Source organism: Lycium ferocissimum, chromosome 10 (genome assembly GCF_029784015.1).
Source record: "Lycium ferocissimum isolate CSIRO_LF1 chromosome 10, AGI_CSIRO_Lferr_CH_V1, whole genome shotgun sequence".
NCBI classification, from domain to species: domain Eukaryota; kingdom Viridiplantae; phylum Streptophyta; class Magnoliopsida; order Solanales; family Solanaceae; genus Lycium; species Lycium ferocissimum.
Genome location: NC_081351.1, coordinates 53646309 through 53666711, shown reverse-complemented (window position 1 = coordinate 53666711; position 20403 = coordinate 53646309). Strand labels below are relative to the sequence as shown.

Below are 20403 nucleotides of genomic sequence, written 5' to 3'. Positions count from 1 at the left end.
GCGTAGGAAAGAAACCTTGTGATGAGGATTAAAAGCCTAGCAGTGGAGATACAGAAACTGATACAGGGTCATATGCTTTTTCAATGTCAAACTTGTATAACATACTTGAGCGCTCATCTTTTCTTCTTGAATTCAGAACATCATTCACTATTACGAATGCTATGGCACTATTCTAGCAAAAAGAAAAATATATCAGATTATATTGAAGGAAAAATTTAAAATGCTCAAATGTGCTTCCTTTATATTTTCTTTTCGGTTGACAAATCAATAAGAAGGAAAGAAATGTTTATTTCTCAAAATTTTGCTTCTAATAAAGAAAGCTGCTATAAGTTAAGAGAAACTCTCATCCTTCACCTACTACATTTTTTTTTTTTTTTGGCTTTGTTTGGTGAACAAAAAAGTGATGAAAAACAAGAGAGAATGTCCAGTTGAACCATCTAATATGTGAAACTTACTAGTCTGATTAATCCATATTCGCGCCGAGCAGACTCATTAAGGAGGGTAAAGCTTTCCCTACCGAATGGACTCGAAGCCAAGACCTTTTCAACAGTGTATATTGTCATACCTCTATTGACTTTAATACAATAACCTGTGTCATTTATAAATCAACCCAATACCCATAGACCAATGAACATGCAATCATGATCCAGTCAAGTTGCCCTTTCAAATCTCAAATTATAAGCAATGACAGTTCAATTTTCAGAATCTAAAGTATTGAAAATAAAGAAGGGTGTGAAAGATGAAGCTATAGTTTTAACAGAGGCATCTTGTGTTTCCTGGAGGTTAGAGACGGTTCTCCACCACAAGGAGAAATAATAATCAAGCTAGAACCAAGAAGTACAAAAACAAAATTCTACTATAGTGAACTGCAATAATAAATACCACAATCATGCTTGTATAATTTGTCATAAACTACATATGGGGAACTCTATAGGATGGACATAGACTGTTAACAACTCTGATGGACAAATGGAATGCCACATACACATCGCATCGACTTGGAAAAAGATAAACAAACTAGCGACTTATTCTAAAAGCACAGTCATCATTTGATTTTCCAAGAACTCCATTTAGGTCCTATAAAGTCCATAATGGACCAAAAGCAAAAACCCTGTCAAAAGATAAGTGTATGCCTATCCTTCACAAGACTGCAAACTCGCATGTACAGGAAAGTTTGTGTTGGCTGTATCTCTCACTTGTAGAGGCAGAGGTTAATCTTCTTGATGAAATAAAGTATAATCTGAACTCGCTTCACTCTTGTGGACCTGTATGAAATTGATACAAGTTTATGAGATACACATGTTTCCATCTTACCAACCTCAAAAAGTCATCATTTTGCACAATGTTCTGTCGGGAATCCTTGAAATGTAACCATTATCAAGCACTACTCACACTGAACTCCATTTTTGTAAAAATAATAGGATTAATAATCCGTTTGGAATCTTAGACGACCAACGATTGGTTATATACAGGACAGACCTTTTGCTGCTTATGCAATCCCAAACACTCCAAATGCAAGTCATTAAGACTACATTACAACTATTATACCATTATGTTATTGAACAGTATATACTTGTGAAATTTGCATTGTATTTGTAGTCTTTTAAAAGTAACTTGAATCCCTCGACACTTTTGGAGACTTAAAACAAGCAAAATTGGGATTTGCATAGTTGTGCGAAAGGGTATATCTCATATTTAGGCACCACTAATGCTGGTTTGTTAGCTACTAAGTAGGATCTCTTGTTAAAGATCAGTCATATATTAATACTCTTTGTATATCTTAACTCTTAAGCTACTGGGGGACGTGGATAGTAGAGCTGAGGTTTAGCTAAGTGCAAGCTCTATTAGAGGATATAGCTAGGAAACAGTCCGCTGAATTGTTTTTCACCTTTAAAATACTTAAAAGGCCTAAATTTCAAGCTAGCAACTTCTTTAATTTGATCTAGAATTCATGCAAAGCTGGATTAATTGGTGAAGTTAAGCTTCAAATGCTAGGATTTATAGAGTCAAGGTAACTAAGATTGTTACGTAACATTCTACTCCATCTAACTTTTTATCCTACTTCCAATGTTTCTATGTAGAAAGAATACCCAAGACAAGATAAACTAAGCTTTGATAAGAGATAAACTCACCTCAACAGTCCGTGAAGAACCAGTATGAAAATTTGGAACAAGAGATGTCCAAAGAACGGGGTCTGTTAAGGGATCTATGCTGCTGTAGTTAGTGAGAAGTGGTGCTGACAGGAGTGGAGTGAGTGGGTGCAAGTTTCTGTTAATAGATGATCCCCCAGCACTGAGAAATGCAGCTCCAAGCCTCTCACTTCCACTATCAGGACTTGATTTCTCAATCATCTTCCCACGGTCGACTCTGTTGATAGTGCTTTTGTTTTCATTCTCATCATTCTCAACTTTTTCCTTCTTTTTAGCAACCTTCTCTTGTAAGCTCTTGTACGCTGTTGACTGTGACAAAATGCTCATAGCAGACATTGTTGAGCTTTTATGATTTTTTTTTTCTTGGTACACACCCAAACGGGGCATCTCATATGGTTCAGTCTGCTGAATTGATAATTCTGAAGCCCTAAGCTCGTTATCAATATCTTCAGGACAACCAACCTTTGTTTCTTCTGACATTTTCAAATGGGAATCTGTTTGACGAGCTTTATTACCTCCCCACCACTTGATGTAACTTGACAAGTCAATCTTTCTATCCATGCAGAAACCACCCATGTACTCATTCTCCACTGTGGCATTATCACCTTCGAGAAATTTAAGGATTTATAAGATCTGAGTTCAGCACTTGATTTGCTAACTAAATCGTAGGTCTAAATGGAAATTATCAATACAAATTTCTTCTTGTATGATAAGAACTGTTCTCACCATAGTGCAGGCTGTTAAAGTAATCAGCTCCAGGCACACGACCGAATTGCAGATCCCATCGACTACATTGGATGCAGAGAAGAAAAGACAGAAGATATCATGAATAATGACATATCTAAGAAAACTTTGTGAAGATCAAGAACCAGATAAAATAAGAAAATGTGAATGTGACAGGAGAATCGCACAGCATTTCATCCTTCACCACATAAATTTTTCAATCCAAGAAGTCATATGTACACACTTAATCTGTGCTAGCATACCTGGATAGCGGACGATATTTAGAGATCCCTCTAGAGAAACCACCACTCTTTCTGCAAAAATGAGTTTACGAAGAATCAGCAGATACCCTATCAGACACATGCATATGCAAATAACATACCCACCTTCTTAATGACGCCAGATAATCCTCTCTTGAGACATTCTGCATCTCTTCGAGGTCCCTTGTGTAATCTGTCACCTACATAAACGGTCAGCACATTCAGTACATGCAAGTAAAGCCATTGCAAAGCACCTTATACAGGGAAACATTCGTAAAGGTTCCAATTAATCCTTTTACCAGAACAAAGCTTTAACTAATCCAATAATATGCAAGTGAGGAATTCAGAAAACAAAGCAAGAGAATACTTGGAAAGCAAATCCTTGAGAGAGATAGGAGAGGGAATAGGGAAGGGCAAGATGCTTGAATTGCTTAATAAACTGAGAAACTATCAAACATCTTACTGGGAAATTAATGAGAGTTCCAGGACCCCAGTATTTCAAAGCGGCAAGATCATATGCTCTTGCTGCAGCCTCCTCATCATCATATGCTCCTACAAGAAGTTTTGTTCAAAAAATGTTTAACAGTTTAATGTCCTTTCAGGTGCATTGCTTAAGAAAAGGATAAATCAAAGTACTCACCTAAGTAAACTGCCCATGCAGATCAAGCAGCAATAAATGTCCGAGTGTCCATGCAATATAAACACTTTCTAAACATCAGTTTTTCGCAAAGAAACTGGTGCATCGAGCTGAATTCTGATCAGCATGCAATAGAAAAAAAAATTATCCGCTAGAGAAACTAAGAGAAATACCTTGCTTTCCTTTCTTGTTTTGGTTTTGATTCCACGTACTTTTATCCCAAAGATGAGCTTCATAACGACCAGTCCATCTATGCCTGGTTCCATGAAATAAAAAACGTAGCTCAAAATTTTTCCAAGGAACAAGGGAAATTCTTGAGGCAAGCAATATTTCATTAAAAGAACAACCAAAACAGAAGGAGAGTTGACATGTATAATCTTATGTGACTCTAACAAACAGAACATGAAACACAGAGTCAAGAAAAGAGACAAAACCTTTAGGCTAGAATCTTCTATTGCATACAATGAACACACGTCTATTTTGTTAAAAATCATAAAGAGGCAATTCTTCATTCCTCTTACATACCAGACCAAGAATGTAAACGTGAATATAGAATGCAAGAGGTTATTCTGCTTTAGCAACCGAAACAAATAGAAACACTTTGCTCATCCAAGAAGTGCAGTCATTCTAAATTCCAAGAGCCTTTTTGTCTAATCTTACCTAAGGACTCAAATAGAGCAGGCAACATTTCCCATCCCAAAAATTTTCAACTTTTTTCTCAAATCCAAATAAAAATGTATATGAACACCTCTACTGCTTTTTAAGTTTTCCCCTTCTTTAGTTCTCATAAAAAGTGTACATGGAATATCAAACATATTCAAATATCAAGGAACGAGTTTATCATCTCTAAGCAGGGTGTATTGGTAGACATTTCTTGTGCACATGTTTGTGTCATGCATGGCACGGTTCCTGATACACTTCATTGTTGCAGTATCCTTATATACTGTTAGAATCCTTGTAAATATTCAAGAATATATGTAATATAGTAGGTAGCTTAATTTACTCCTATTGTAATTAGGTATTGATTTCCTTTCCCTTTTAGGACATGTAAACGTAGTTATTTAAACCCCAACAGCTTGAGGATAATCAAGCCAAGTTCTCTCATATTTTGTCTTCCGCTTCACATGGTATCAGAGCATCAATCTTCTCCCATTCTCCCTTATCTTTTTCATTAATACCATTAGTCCGTTTAATCATGTGATCCAGAACACCTTGTCCCTAACACAATAGTTGAATTGAAAATGACCAAAATAGGTAATTTGCACTCCCTATCAAGGGTTCAGTGGTGATAGAATTGTTTGAATTGCTGGAAACCGTGGTCTTAGCACCAAAAATATCTGATCCGAGAAACATGATGATAGGTCATACCAAAACTCAATCAAATACCAAGTATATGGTAATGTTAGATGTTATCGGACTGAAATCTGTCGGAGTCGGAAAAAACTGAAGTAGTCACCAGAAAATTGAAAAGAACTGGAAGCAACCACCGGAAAATTGAATCTGGTCACCAGAAAGTGGACGGAATCAGGAGATACCTATATGGATAGCCTCGGAATGACCAAGCACACTACGGGAGAAAAATGATAGTCTGAAAGTGTCCGGGAGAGCTTGCACGCGCCGGTGCATCTGCAGATCTTGCCAGAATCTGGGCTGCTCTAATCGGCACATGACGGTGCGATGGTAGAAGACAGCAAAGCAGGCTGGGATTTGCTCGTGTTGGTATTCTGATTCTCATGATGGTGTTGGTTTGATCGCAACACCTACAGAAACAAAATGCTCTTCGGACAGCCCTGGAAAGTGTTGCCGGAAAATTTTCTGAGTTTGAAATTCTTTCTTCCTATATGCTGCTGGCATGGTATTAAAGAGTTTGGCATAGTTCGAAGTGAAACATATCATTCTGTATTTTTACCGTCTCTATGCAGAGATTTGTGCATGTACTTTGTGGTTTACTTTGATGACATAGTCATCACAGATAACGATGACGAGGTAATTACCAAGTTGAAACATCACCTTTTTCAGCACTTTCAGACTTAGAATCTTGGTCGATTAAGCTACTTCTTGGGCATTGAGGTTGCTCTTTCCAAATCAGGAATTTCCATTTCACATAGGAAGTATGCACTTGATATTCTTGCGGAGACATGGATGACAGATTGTAGGCGTATTGATACTCTAATAGTCTAATGGATCAAATGTTATGCTCCTACCAGGTCGGGGGGGGGGGGGGGGGGGGCCCTTAGTGATCCTGGAAGATATAGGAGGCCGGTAGAAAAACTGAATTATCTCACTGATACTCGCCTTGACATTGCCTTCCTGGTTAGTTAAGTCAGTTTTCTCGGATTCTCCTTTGACAATCATCGAAATGCAGTTATTTGCATTCTTCGATACATAAAATCTGCTCAAAGTAAAGGACTACTTTACGAGACCAAAGGCATGAGAAAACTGTTGGATTATGCAGACTAAGCAGGGTCATCATATGACAGACGATCTACTTCTGGATACCTGTGTTCTAGTTGAGAAATTCGGTGTCTTGAAAAAGTTAAAAATAAAATCTGGTTGCTAGATCGAGGGCAAAAGCAGAAAATAGGGCAATGGAAGTGGCAACATGTGAACTGAATCAAGTAACTAACGAAGGAGTCAAAATTCGGAGAGATTGAAGAAACGGAACTTGTGTGTGATAATGAGGCTGCACTTCACATTGCACCGAACCCAGAGTTTCACGAGAGGACCAGACACATAGAGATTGATCGTCTTTCTGTCAAGAGAGAAGATATCTCAGGAGACATTGTCACAAGGTTCGTGCAGTCAAATGATCGGCTTGCCGACATACTCACCAAGTCCCTAGCCGATCCGAGAACAAGTTATATACATAGCAAGCTTGGTGCATGTAATATATATGCACCAACTTGAGGGGGAGCGTTAGAATCCTTATGAATATTCTAGAATATATGTATATATAGCAGGTAAATTAATTCACTCTTATTGTAAATTTGTAATAGGTATTGATGTCCTTTCCCTATTAGGACATGTAAACATAGTTATTTAAACCCCAATCGCTTGAGGGAATAATCAAGCCTAGTTCTCCCTTATCTTCTCTTCTGCTTCACATTTACAAATTTTTCAAAGTGCTCATCATCAAGTGTATGTTATGAAAGCTAACATGGATGTTGTTTATTCACTAATATGCAATATTCGACATCGTAACTTTCCAATTCGTTTACTAATGCTTATGTTCTCCCATAGGGCAATGAACTGCTGAGAAGGAGCTTCTATGCTAGATATCATAGATGGACACCTCCATAAAAGAACCTAATGTAGGTCTGGCAACTCAGGAAGCAAAATGTAGAGAAACTAGATTCTTAAGCAAACATGCCAAAAAATAAAACATATTTGTACGACGAGACTAATACTTCACGTCAATCTGCAATTTGCCTTTTTTCCCCATGCCATACCTAGTGACACCGCGATAAATGGAGCTGCGCTTCCCTGCAGTACATGGGGGCATTTTGCTTATGCGCTCCTTGGCTGTACAACCCCTCTCTTTTTTTGCTTTCTTTAGTCCTCTATATAATAATAGCTGATCAGTCCCTATATGCGCCATAGCTTCTGATGTTTCTCCGCCACCAGCATCATTGCCACTGCTACCCTCAGTCTTGGCAGTAGGCTCAGAGGAAGGGGAAGCCATATGCAACGCTTTCCCTGCAAGAGAACACAACATAAAGCACTGACCAAAACAACAGATGATAATTCAAAAATCTAGAGACATACACAGGAAGTTCCACTCTTTTGTCAATACCCAACAAAAAATAAACGAGCACCACTTTTGTTTCAATCAATTACATGGTGATACAAGACAAAAATGGGCATCCCTTTTGACTTTACTTCAGCTTTTGATCAGTGCTCCTTTTTCTTAGAACTACTTACAACCACTTTCAAAAGCATGAAACTTAAATAACTTTTACATCATTTGTTAGGTGACTTTTTGGAGGAAAACCAGTTTCTCTTATGTTCAGTTCAATTCTTGAAATAACATTGGAAAAGGGTAAAATATTTTGTTTGCTCCTGCTGTCGTCACCACTCATAGTGAAGGGGAAATGCATCCGTTCATTTTGCTTTCATATTCACTGAGATACTTGGAAATCTTATAAACAACGACAAAGAAAAAAGGAAGGCAATATTACATTTAAGGGCTCAACTTACTACTGGTCCATCTTTAAGGATGTTGAAGTTTCAAAGAGAAAAAATGCAAAGCTTAGAAAATTCTTTGAAAGAACAGATTGTATAAAGAATATAAATTATTTAAGAAGAGTTCAAAACCTGACTCACATCCTCTCCTTCCTGAAAATTCGATAACTATGCCCTTTTTCTTTCCTTTTAGGTTGTAAACTGAGCTATAAGAAATTTTTCTATCATAACATATATTTTAGGTATATACTTGGTTAACTTCATCAAATGTAACCAACTGTTCTGTGCTCAGTATCCTTTAAGCCTCATTTGTTTGGACTTAATGAAGCTCTTAATCATTCAGATCTCAATCATTAAATTTGTTTGTTTTTTAGGTCTGAATCTAAATCATTCAGATTTTTGTTTTTATAATTTGACAAACACTTAGTGGGTCTGAATTGATCTGAATGATTAAGATCTATAAAAAAGTCTTAATATCACTAAGATGACTATTCAAGTATTTCTACAAAGGTGGCAGTTCACCACTACTCCATCCACTTTCACCACTAACCGTCGCCACCCACCATTATCAACTACCACCATCCACAACCACCATCCTCTGCCACAAATCACCATAGTCAGCCGTCACCACCATTAGCCACTATTTACAATCATCATTACAGCCACCAACCACTACTGACAATCACCATTAAATTTCGCCAACCACCGTCATCATTCACCACCACCATTAGCTTTCACTATCATCCACCACAATTATTAGTTGTCAACCACCAACTACCCTGATCACTACTACCAGCTATCATCACCATTAACTACTACCCACAACCACCACCATCACCCAACATAATCCCCAATCGACACCCACCACCACCACCAAACTACGTATAATTTTAAAAAAGTATCTTACTGATATAGTATTAGATTAATTTAGTATTCTATTAGAATTTTATATAAATTAATTTTTAAACGAAGACAAGTTTTATATATTCAGATGTTGAGAAAACAAACAACCTCAATTACGTAGTATTCAGATATTAATACAACATCTCAATATTTAGACGTGCATTCAGATTCAAACACATAAATCTTAATGCACATTTTAATCAGATTCAAACGTCTTAATTTTGATAAAAACAAATGAGACCTTAGTTGGAAAGTTAATTCATCACTTAGTAGCCATAGATTAAGTATATGTAGAGATGTTTGAGCAGTCAAGTGTCTAAAATGATCTTATTGGAACTCAGTTTTGAGGATATAGAAGTGATTAAATTATTCAAGAATCGCGGTAAGCTTCATGCTAATGATTTCCCACACAATTACAATAATTTTATCTGGTCACTTAACTTCATTCTTAAAACATAGTAGAATCCAGTTACAAATCACAGTAAATGCTCATAATTGAATAAAGCAGGAAAAAGAAAAACCTAGCTTTGTCCATCCCTCTTTCAAGAAAAAAAAAAAGCTCATGTTTTGGGAATTACACACTTGAGAAAATTTCTTATAACTGAATAATATTTCAACAACAAGACAACCCATCTTCAAAAGTAAAAAACCAAGTAAAATCAACCTAAAAGAAACCCTTTTTCCTAGCAGAAACTACTGAATTCAAGAAAAAATGCTCATGTTTTGGGAATTTCACGCTTCAGAAAATTTCTTATAACTCAATAATATTTCAAGAACGGCACAACCCATCTTCAAAACCAAAAACCTAAGTAAAATCAACCTAAAAGAAACCTTTTTTTTTATTTTTTTATTTTTACTGAATTCAAGATACCCCTTAGTACAAAGTACAACAAGTTGAGGAAATACCTGGAGCAGAAAGAAAGTAGTTTAATTAAACTGTGAAATTTTAATAAACAGAGAAATCAGAGTAGCATTTGAAGCATAGTAGAGCAGTTTGATTTTCACTGGAAAGTGTTAATAGGAGAAGAAGGTAAAATGTGTGTATGTCGATAATGTCCTTGAGTTGTGATTGGAAGATCTAGAAGAAGAGAGGTGGATAATCCCAAACGGTTATCTTTAAATTGAGGGTAATATAAGAATTTCGACATATTTCAAAGTGTCACAGTCATGTGCATGTCTGGGACACATGTCTAAAATGATTCCAGCTCCTCTCGAGGTGCACACAGTCGATAATATTCTCACTATTTGGCAGTGTGCTCAGACCTATTTGGGACTCGCAGCCGTTTTTAGGGGACATAAACCACCGAAAATCGAATTATCGAGTCGAATCGAGAATTTTGTTAATTCGGTAGTCGAGTGCTGCAACATATTCCCTCTACTATAACGGATAATATGAATCAAAACCTGATTGGGCAGTTTCTAATGAAGAAATAAAAGATATTGTTTTTTCGAAGAAATCTACTAACGCTCCAGGTGTGGATGGAATGACCTCCTTATTTTTTCAGCAGTTCTGATTTTTAATCTCTGAATATGTCTGTCAAGTGGTTAGAAACTTTTTTTGAGACAAGTCATCTTTTATCAGTCTGGAACCAAACGTTAATAACTCTAGTGCTGAAAATTAAGACTCGTACAACTGTCCAACATTTTAGACTTGTTAGTTTATGCTCTACTTTTTATAAGATAATTACTAAAATTATAGCGAGACGGATGAAACCACTGATGTCTTTGATTATCTCTTCTAATCAAGCTGCCTTTGTGGGAAAACATCAAATAATTGATAATGTGGTGTTGGCTCATGAATTTATGGGGCTATTGAAGAATAAAAGAAAGGGAAAAGATAAAATCATGGCATTAAAGTTAGATATGTCTACGGCTAATGATAGTGTAGAATAGCCTTATATTCAACAAGTTATGCTTAACATGAGGTTTCATAATAAGTTCGTTGATTGGGTCATGACTTGTGTAACGACATCGTCTTTTGCTTTTAATTTAAATGAGGAGATTAAAGGGTCTGTTAAATCAACTAGGGGCTTACGTCATGGGAATCATTTGTCACCCTATTTATTTCTTATATGTGTGGAAGTCCTATTGGCATTATTGCACTTAGCTGAGCGACAAGGGTCATTAAAAAGGCTTGAAGTTAGCAAGAAATGGTCCTTCAGTTTCACATTTATTTGTCACGGATGACTCATTTATTTTTTGTAGTGCTGATATGATTAGTATCCCTCAAATTAATTTTATCTTGGATACGTATGCAAGATGCTCGGGGCAAGTGATCATCAACTATGAGAAATTTGCTGCTTTCTTAAGCAAGATTACTATAGATGAGGAAAAATCGAGATTTTGCACCTCGCTTGGTTATATCAAATCGTGTACTAGGGGGGGATTATCTAGGATTGCCTGCTATCGTAGGAAGATCTAAAAAGGAAATATTGTCTTTTATAAAAGAGAGGATCTTATCTAAAATAAAGAGTTGGAAAGGAAAGTTCTCGAGTTAGGTCGGAAAGAAGGTCTTACTAAAATCTGTTCTCGCTGTTATCCTTTATTATGTGTTATCTTATTTTTAAATGTTTGATGGATTATGTAAGGAAATCACGGGTATAATTTCAAATTTTTGGTGGGGGTTAAGAATGACGAGAAGAGGAAAATGCATTTAGAAAGCTGGGAAAAACTTTGTGAACTGAAATTTAGAGGTGGTTTAGGATTTCGGGACCTAAAAGCTTTTAATATGGCTCTTCTAGCCAAACCAACTTGGAGAATTTTGACTGAACCTGAATTGCAAGTTTCTCGATTGATGAAGAGTAAGTATTTTTCAAATGAGTCTTTGTTATATGTACAGGATTATAGATATACTTCTTTGGTTTGGACAAGCATTTTGTGGGGACGAGATCTTTCATTTAATGGTGTTAGATGGAACATCTCTAATGGTTCATCAGTGAGAGTTTGGAAGGATCCATGGTTGCCAAGAGATAGTTCTTTTTACCCATTTCGTGTGAGTAGCGGTGTTTCACAGAATTTAAAAGTTTCAAACTTGATAGATAGTATTACTAATTCTTAGAATACACAACTCCTGAATACTTTATTTAATGAGTATGATGCCAATACAATCCTAGCCATTCCAATATCTCTCAAGGGAAGTGATGATAGACTTATTTGGTACTTTACAAACTCTGGTAAATATGAAGTAAAGTCGGGTTATCATTTAGCTAAATTTGTCATTTCAAATGATAGAAATGTGGCTAGTCTGACCTAAATTCTTCTGGAATCATATTTGATCCTTGAAAATTTAAAACAAGTTAAAACAGTTTTTACAAAAATGTATTTTTAATTCTCTACCAATTAGAAACATCCTTGCTAAGAGAATTCAGAATTGATTCAACTTGTCCTATTTGTGGTGTGGAGCCTGAAACTTTAGAACATGTGTTTTTCAAATGTTCTAGGTCTGTTCATGTGTGGAAAGAGCCCTACCCTTTAGCCTGATTTGCAACATATTTCCAATTTTTCAGCATGGTGGTATAATCTATAGTTGGATATTGTAGACAATAAAATTAGCGTCTAGAAAATAATAAACAAGACAGGAAAATACCGCAACAATCATTATATTTGATTTCAGAATATGAGTGTTACAATCTCTATGAATCCTCTGATTCGCCTTTTCAATAATAAATTCAAGGCTATTGAGCTTGATCTTGAACTTGATGGATTTGATCTTGACTTGTACTTGAATTCAAGGACTTTTGAGCTTGATCTTGAATCTGGTGGTCTTGATCTTGAACTTGTACTTGGATTCAAGGCTTGAAGCTTGATCTTGAATCTTCGTTGGATCTCTAGAACTTCTAGAGAAATACTTAAATGCTTGAATGCTTGTAGAAAAATCTGCGGTGTTTGATCCACGAGCTCCCTCTGGCTTCTTGTTAGAATTTTTGGTTCTTTTCTGAATTATGAGACCCCTATTTATAGTTGTAGGATGGAGGAGTTGTGATAAAGACAGACTTCTTTCGGCCAATCAGATTTAAGCTGACATGTCGATATTTGATTGTTCAGAACATGTCACTTGTACACGTGGCACATCTTCATTGGCCTTTGACTTGACTAGGCATGCTGCATCATTCTGACACGTGGTGCGATCCTATTGGCTCCTTTATTTGACTTGGTGTGCCATGTCATTTGACACGTGGCATCAATTTGGGCCTCTAGGAAGATGACGTCATGGGCTTAGCAAAGTGGGCTCATTATTTATAGCCCAAATTAATGGACTAGCCCAATAACATTGAATCGTTAATCAAATCCATATTTATTGGACTTAAATAATCAATTCAATTATATTAGCCCATAATAATTATTTGGACTAATATATCTTGAATTTAATATAATCCAAATTTCTTGTGAATTTAAATTTAATAAAATATCATTGTCCACAAATGTCCCCTACTTCAAGACTTGTCGTGTCCTATTAGAGACGAGGCTTGAAGTAAATGTGATGCCCTTCATAATTTTAAATTTAGTCACTACAATTTGCGTAGGACAAAAAATACTTGCTACAAATTTCTTTGATTGTATCTGATTGGAACATGAAAGAGCCAAATTAATAAATCAATTAACTGCTCCATGCTTCTTGATGCTTTTGGGTAGAATTTTAGTATATCAAGCAAATGTTACTTCTCTTTATTTGAGTTAAATCTCATCAGGAGAATAATGTCCACGTAAGAGGCAACTTTGCTTCCAATAAATTTGATTTGCACTTTGAGTCGAAGACCTTGTCACGCCGCCGCTGACCTTTTCTAATTTGACTAAAACTCCTACAATTCTTTTCCAAATTTGCATGAGATTAGGGAACATAACTCGCCATGTTGCGCCTATAAATAGCTGTGTGATTCTCATAATTTTACCATCCAAAATTCTGTGAGCTCCTCCGCAAGAATTTGGAACCCGACTTGCAAGTATCAGTTTGAGGTAAAAAAAATTCTTCGTTCGTTTTGCATCTTTCTTTGATAGTATTTCCTTTCCCTTTTCTTTTTGCAGACTGGCACATAAAATTGATGAAAAATCAGCTTAAAGTGCGAGAGAATAATATTAAATATTATCTCTGGCATCTTAAGACTGACATGCGGTATCCTTTTATTGATATATCCATGAAGCCATCAACTTAGGGTGCGAGAGATTAACATCGCCTCCGATACCTTCGAATCGACAAGTAAAGATCCTTTTGATGACGTATCCAAGAAGCAATCCTTAGAGTGCGAGATATTGACATTGTCTCCGACACTTTGAGACCGACAACCCGAGCTCCTTTTAATGACGTATCTATGAAGTAATCACTTAGGGTGCGAGAGATTAACATTGTCTCCGACACGTTGAGACCGATAAGTAAAGATACTTTTGATGACGTATCCAGAGCAATTAGCTTAGAGTGCGAGAGATTAACATTATCTCCGACACTTCGAGACCGACAAGTAAAGATCCTTTTGATGACATGTCCAAGAGAAGTCAGCTTAGAGTGTGAGAGATTAACATTATCTCTGACACTTTGAGACTGACAACTTGAGCTCTTTTTAATGACGTATTTGTAAAGTAATCAACTTAGGGTGCGAGAGATTAACATTGCCTCCGACACCTTTAGACTGACAAATTCTTACTCAATGAGATGGAATGCCATTACCAAGGGAATGCCCATATCAACATAATATCAAATGAAAAATTCACGACGCCAAATGTCCATATCGACGGAGTATCAAAGGATAAATCCATAACTCCAAATGTCTATATCGACGGAATATCAAAGGACAAATCATGACGCCAAAGTTCCATAGCGACGAATATCAAAGGGCGAATCCACGACGTCAAATCTATATCGACGGAATATCAATGGACAAATTACGATGCCAAAGTTCCATATCAACGAATATCAAAGGGAAACTCCACGAAAAGGCCGACTTAAGGTGCAAAGGGACAAAAATTGTCTACCTTAAGACCGAAAATTTAGAGATCCTTTTAAGGACAAAAAAAAAAAAATCCACGAAAAGGCCATCTTAAGGTGTAAAGGGGCTAAACTAGTCCACCTTAAGGCACGGAAATTTAGAGATCCTTTTAAGGATAAATTCGCCAATGACCAGCTTAAGGTGCAAAGGGACTAAACTAGTCCACCTTAAGATATGAAAATTTGGATATCCTCTGCTTCAAGACTATACTTGGTGATCTTTGCAGGCTTGCTGTATTTTAAGACCTCGACTTACAAGCATGGTAGATTTAAAACTTCAACTTGAAGGCGGATTTGAAGACTTCAACTTGCAAACATGGTGGATTTGAAACTTCAACTTGAAGACTGGCGGATTTGAAGGCTTCAACTTGCAGACATGGTGGATTTAAAACTTCAACTTAAAGACGGCGGATTTGAAGGCTTGAACTTGCGACGTAGTGGCTTTGGATTTCAACTTGAAGAGTTGGCAGATTTGAGGACTTTAACTTGAAGACCGACAGATTTGCAGAACTCAACTCATTGATTTGACCACTTGCTAAGAGATTACAGTCATCCCATTTGAGAAACCCATTTGCCGTGGAGATTTTCCCCCATTGGACCATCGATATTTAGTGAAGGTCCAAATTTCAATAAAAGGATGCTTGTATGTACGATCTGCATGTGCCTTGTCAGGCGGATTTCATTCCATCATACGTCACTCAAACAACACATAGGGTGAGGTATTTTTTTTAAACTCATGTGACTAAGCTTAGAATAAAACTCTAAGCGGCCGACGTACTTCGGTGAAGAGGATCAAGTCATTCCGTAGTTCAGAAAAATGAGTTTTTTTTTTGTGCCCTAACTTTTTCCTAGGCCGCCTCTTGCAAGGTTTTCGACCTAGCAGACTTTTTTTGTGTCCTAAATTTTTCCTAGGCCGTCTCTCACGAGGTTTTCAACCTAGCCGACATTTTTTTTTTGTGTCCTAACTTTTGCCTAGGCCGTCTCTCGCTAGTTTTCAACCTAACAGACATTTTTTTGGGGCCGTACACAATTTATACTCTTGCGGGCTCGGAGTAACATGCAGTTTATGCTCGTACGTTAAGGAGCGTCATCTTTCTTCAAGGATAGTACTTCTTCAAGAACTTTGCGTTAATAGGACCGATCCTCATGCCATGCGCATCAACAAGCTTGTAAGCACCACTTGAATATGCTTCTTGCACAACATATGCCCATCCCATTTTGAGGTGAATTTGCCCCCAGACTTATGGGAAACGATGATGGGTCTTCTTACTGTAAGGACTTGATCTCCAACTTGGAAAGACCTCAAGCGCACCTTTTTGTTGAAGGCACGAGATAGACGGGCTTGATAACATTCAAGATTTTGTTGAGCCTCCAACCTTTTCTCATCAAGTGCTTCTAACTCTGCAAGACGCATTCGAGCATTTTCCTCTTCAGTGAGCCCTTCTTGAATAGCAAGTCGTAAGGAAGGTATTTGGCGCTCAAGTGGTAGGATTACTTGTATCGACCCGTTTGGTCGTTATAGTCTTTTTGGCACTTCCGCCCCTTCTGAGCCTCGTTAGCATATTTTTGACCCGAGGGGACCGTTGACACGCTTCTCGAGGTGTCTAGATTTGATTCAGGTGACTTTTTGTGAAATGTGAGCTTTAAGAGAAAAAGAGTTGACTCAAAGTTGACTTTTGGGTAAACGGACCTTTTTTAAAAATTCGTCAATTCTGAGAGGTTCGAATGGTCGTTTAGGAATCTGGTTCGGTTCCCACTAGACCCGAATGCATCTTGGGTTGGGAAGTTGGAAATGAGATATCGAGGGTTGACTCGGTCAATGAGGCCTCCGTTGGAAATTCTGAGGCCGCGGGTGCATTCATGGCGTGTTTTTATATGGGTCTGTGTATGTGGTTTGTGAGCAGATGGTATCGGGAGTTGGTCGGGATTTCGGTTGGAACTTGAAAAACATTTAGGATTCCGGTACCTAGTGTCCGCCAAAGCAGCACCAGGGCCATCCCAGCGGCACCGCGGTAGCGGTGGGACGACCGCTGGGGCGACCAACCCTGTTTTGCCCAGACCGTCCCGACGGTCTGAGAAGACGTCTGTGCAGTGGTGCCGTGGCGGCCCCGATGCCGCCGTAGCGGTATCGGGCCTGTTATTTCATTAAATGTGTATTAAAGAGCCCTTAGTCTATCATTTATCACCATTCCAAAATTTGAGCTCTTGGGAACTATTCTAGAGGATTCTTAGAGAAGATTCTTGGTGGTAAGTCTTTCTAATCTCCTTGATAATTCATTATTCCTAATCATCTTAGAATCCCTTACCCTTGTTAATTCCTTAAGTGAAGAAGATAACAGTGGGTTTAATGGATATTTCATCTAGGGTTCTAAATCAAGATTTGTTGGTTGGGTTGATGCTAGATTATTTAAGGTTGTTAATCATATATCTTCCATTATTAGTGTTGAATTCTTGAATCTAAGAGTTAGAGTTTATACCCAAAATTGGGGGTTTTGTTGAATTTCGAAATTGGGTGAATCTTTGAGTTAATTTAGCAATTAGTTGATGGGTTTTGATCACCTAGTGTTTAATTTGATATTTTACCCCCGAGTTTTAAAACTTTATCCTTGTGGGGCCTTGGGCTTTGACCTAAATTGAATGATAGCAATATTAGTATCGATCTTCATGATTTCTAATCTAGATTTCGAATATGCCTAGACATTCTTGATCTTGAGGCTCAGCGGAAGGGCAAGGCTAAAGAGTGATTGTTGGTGTTTGTTGTTCGGCCATCGAGGTAGGTTATGGCTTACCCTTGGTGAGACTTCATGTAGCGAAGTATATATTTAGATTATATTGTAGGAGAAAGCATGTAAACCTTCAGGTATGAAGTTGGGTTGGAGATTGTCTTAGGTTGGGCCCTGTTGCGTATTTGGGGTTAGCCACCCCGTTGTGTTGTGACTTGATTGTTCCATTGTTGTTGGCTTGATGCCATGTGATGATAATAGATATAGGGAACTGTTGTTACATCTTGATTGTGATATGGTAGTACCTTACTTATTGATGTTGATATGAGGATAGAGTTTCGTATGACTTGTGTAGCCTTTCATGATATTGTTGGTGTACCCATGTTGGTACTTGTGATATTGATCTGATCATTGATGTTGATACGAGGATAGAGCTCCATATGACTTGTGTAGTCTATCATGATATTGTTGGCGTACCCATGTTGGTACTTGTGATATTGATCTGATTATTGGTGTTGACACATACATTGCACGCATTCTCATCCCTGTTGATACACTGTTGGCACTTGATGAAATACTGTGATGAGCTGGGCTCGATTTTTAAATGAGAGTGATGTGAGAGTCCGATATCCGATGTTAGTCCCGGAATCATGGATTGAGTGAGTGCATGGACTTCGCGGGTCTTCCAGGGTGGTGCCGGTGAGAACCATCCGTGGGCAAAGATCCAGAGTCTCGTCTGTCTATTGGGCAAAGATCCGAGACGAGTGGCACTTAGACTTCGCGAGTCACCTTGGGTTGTGCTACCGAGACGTGGAGGTATTCCGTCCGGAGTACATGTGTACACAACATTGCATGGCATTACATTTGCATTCATACATTATTGCATTGCATGGTATCATGGCTTATATTGAGATGATTTGGTGCTTTACTAGTGATGTTGGTTTCGGATTGGATATATTGTGACTTGGCACACTTGGATTTAGATGTTTCTACCTAGGGATGATGTGTACTTGGTTCTGATTGTGTATGACTAATACTTGTTGTTTTATCGGCCTATCTTGCTTTATTGTCTGGATTATGTTAGCTATACTTAGTCAGCCAATGATACCTACTAGTACTGTGATTTTGTGCTGACCTGCAATTGCTGCATTCTTTTATGAATGCAGAATTCCAGGTTAGATCTACTCCTGTCTCTCGTGGCTGAAAGTCGCATAGAGAATTGCTTAGAGTCTACAGGGTGAGCACGAGACGTCCGCTACCTTGAAGATTCTTCTTTGTTTATGTCTTATTTTCTATTCCAAGACATACTCAATGTTTTGTTGATATTCAGACTTGTAGATTTTAGTTAGATGCTCTTATATGACCAGACCAGATACTGGGGCGGATTTAATTTACTTCCGCATTTTCTTATTTATATCATATTATAATTGTGAGACTTTCGCTATTTTATTTCTTTCGCTATTTTCTATTATTATTTGTGAATGTTGAGTAAAGGGTTCGCCTATCGAGGTGGGAAAGGTAGGTGCCCCCACAACTTAGTATAATTGGGTCGTGACAAGTTGGTATCGGAGCCCTAGGTTACCCAGTCTATAATACAAAAGCGTGTCTAGTAGTGCCTTGTGGATCGGTACGATGAGCTCCGTACTTATCTGCGAGAGGCTATAATACATTTAGGAAACTTCGAATTCTTTCATTCTCTCGTGTGACTTTATTCAAATTGGTATCTAGTTGATTTCAATTGGTATCTGAACTTTCTTATCTTAATCACTCACGGAGGGTAGACACTCATCCTTAAATTGTTATGCGAATGGTTGATCTATGACTTGTTGTGGAATGGTACGAGATGTGTCATCCTGATTCATATGCGTGTCACTAGTTATGGCCTGAGGTTTCGATTGTGTGGAGTCGCGGTTAGACTCGGTTGCTGTGAGGAGTCACGAATAGACTCGTTTATTGTGAAAGTTCGTGAGAAATGGGAAGATAGTTCAGAAGGTTAGAAGGTCTCCATGTTTCAGCGTTGGATTGCTCGGAAGTGACAAGTGCATTTATGGCTTAACAATAGTGGGTTGCTCGATGATATGATTGATTTGACTTCCGCTTTCTAGGGCTTTATGATGGTGTGTGTGATACTGCTTCAACTCCATAAGTAAGCGAGTATGGAGTTGCTTGCGCTGGTGTGCAGTAAGTCATCCTATATGCCTACAAAGCTTCTTCCATTCGTTCATGCCAATCTCGTTTGGACTTGGAGACTACCTTCTTCAACAAGTTACACAGAGTCTTACTGAACGCTTCAACTAGACCATTAGCGGCAACATGATACATAGAAGATTTACGTTGCTTGAAACCGAAGAGATCACAAATCTTGTTCATCAATTTATTATCAAATGGTTTGCCATTGTTTGTTATTATGTAACGAGGAATGCTGAAGCTGTAGATGATATTTACTCGGATAAAGTTCGCAATATTCTCCTTTTTCACTTCTTTAAGAGCGACAGCTTCGGCCCATTTTGAGAAGTAGTCGGTTGCAGCCAAGATGTATAAGTGTCTACCAGAAGATTTCGGTAACGGACCAACAATGTCCAACCCCCAAGCATCAAATGGCCAAGATGTGATGGTCGGGTGTAACACTTCGGGCGACTGATGTATAAAATTCGCATGAAACTGACAAGCCTTGCATCTTTGAGCAGAGTCCAAGTAATCTTTCACCATGGTTGGCCAATAATATCCTATCCTTTTTATGTGGCAGTGGAACTTTAGTCCAGATTGATGTGATCCACATACTCCTGAATGTGTTTCTTACAAAGCTTGGACTACTTCATCCTCCCCCAAACATCACAAGAGTACTCCC

At 37.9% G+C, this 20403-nt stretch overlaps 2 protein-coding genes across 4 annotated transcripts; one reads left to right on the top strand and one right to left on the bottom strand.

Annotated features, from left to right (window-relative positions):
* Positions 1-833: 833 nt before the first annotated feature.
* LOC132034294 (AP2-like ethylene-responsive transcription factor At2g41710) lies at positions 834-9982 on the bottom strand. Of its 3 annotated transcripts, XM_059424596.1 has the most exons (10): positions 9762-9982; positions 7220-7466; positions 3944-4026; positions 3774-3782; positions 3597-3685; positions 3260-3333; positions 3137-3187; positions 2877-2938; positions 2133-2755; positions 834-1265 (listed from the first exon to the last, which is right to left on the bottom strand). In XM_059424596.1, the coding sequence occupies exons 2-10, from the start codon at positions 7450-7452 to the stop codon at positions 1212-1214; spliced, it is 1278 nt and encodes a 425-aa protein (XP_059280579.1). In that variant the 5' UTR covers positions 7453-7466; positions 9762-9982; the 3' UTR covers positions 834-1211. The 3 variants fall into 3 exon arrangements, with proteins under 3 accessions (XP_059280579.1, XP_059280580.1, XP_059280578.1); XM_059424597.1 differs by lacking the exon at positions 3774-3782 and having other exon boundaries at positions 9762-9981; XM_059424595.1 differs by lacking the exon at positions 3774-3782 and having other exon boundaries at positions 3597-3682; positions 3932-4026; positions 9762-9971.
* Positions 9983-11502: 1520 nt separating this feature from the next.
* On the top strand, positions 11503-11913 carry LOC132035020 (uncharacterized mitochondrial protein AtMg00310-like). Its single transcript, XM_059425342.1, has one exon. The coding sequence runs from the start codon at positions 11503-11505 to the stop codon at positions 11911-11913; it is 411 nt and encodes a 136-aa protein (XP_059281325.1).
* The last annotated feature ends 8490 nt before the right edge of the window (positions 11914-20403 follow it).

What these genes read in the sequence shown, in the direction of transcription:
- LOC132034294 (XM_059424596.1), bottom strand. Translation starts at nt 7,452, where the DNA reads ATGGCTTCCCCTTCCTCTGAGCCTACTGCCAAGACTGAGGGTAGCAGT. An exon ending in GAACTCTCATTAATTTCCCA is followed by an intron (nt 3,334 to 3,596) that starts GTAAGATGTTTG and finishes CCGTTTATGTAG; the next exon opens with GTGACAGATTACACAAGGGA. An exon ending in CTTTAACAGCCTGCACTATG is followed by an intron (nt 2,756 to 2,876) that starts GTGAGAACAGTT and finishes AATTTCTCGAAG; the next exon opens with GTGATAATGCCACAGTGGAG.
- LOC132035020 (XM_059425342.1), top strand. Translation starts at nt 11,503, where the DNA reads ATGCATTTAGAAAGCTGGGAAAAACTTTGTGAACTGAAATTTAGAGGT.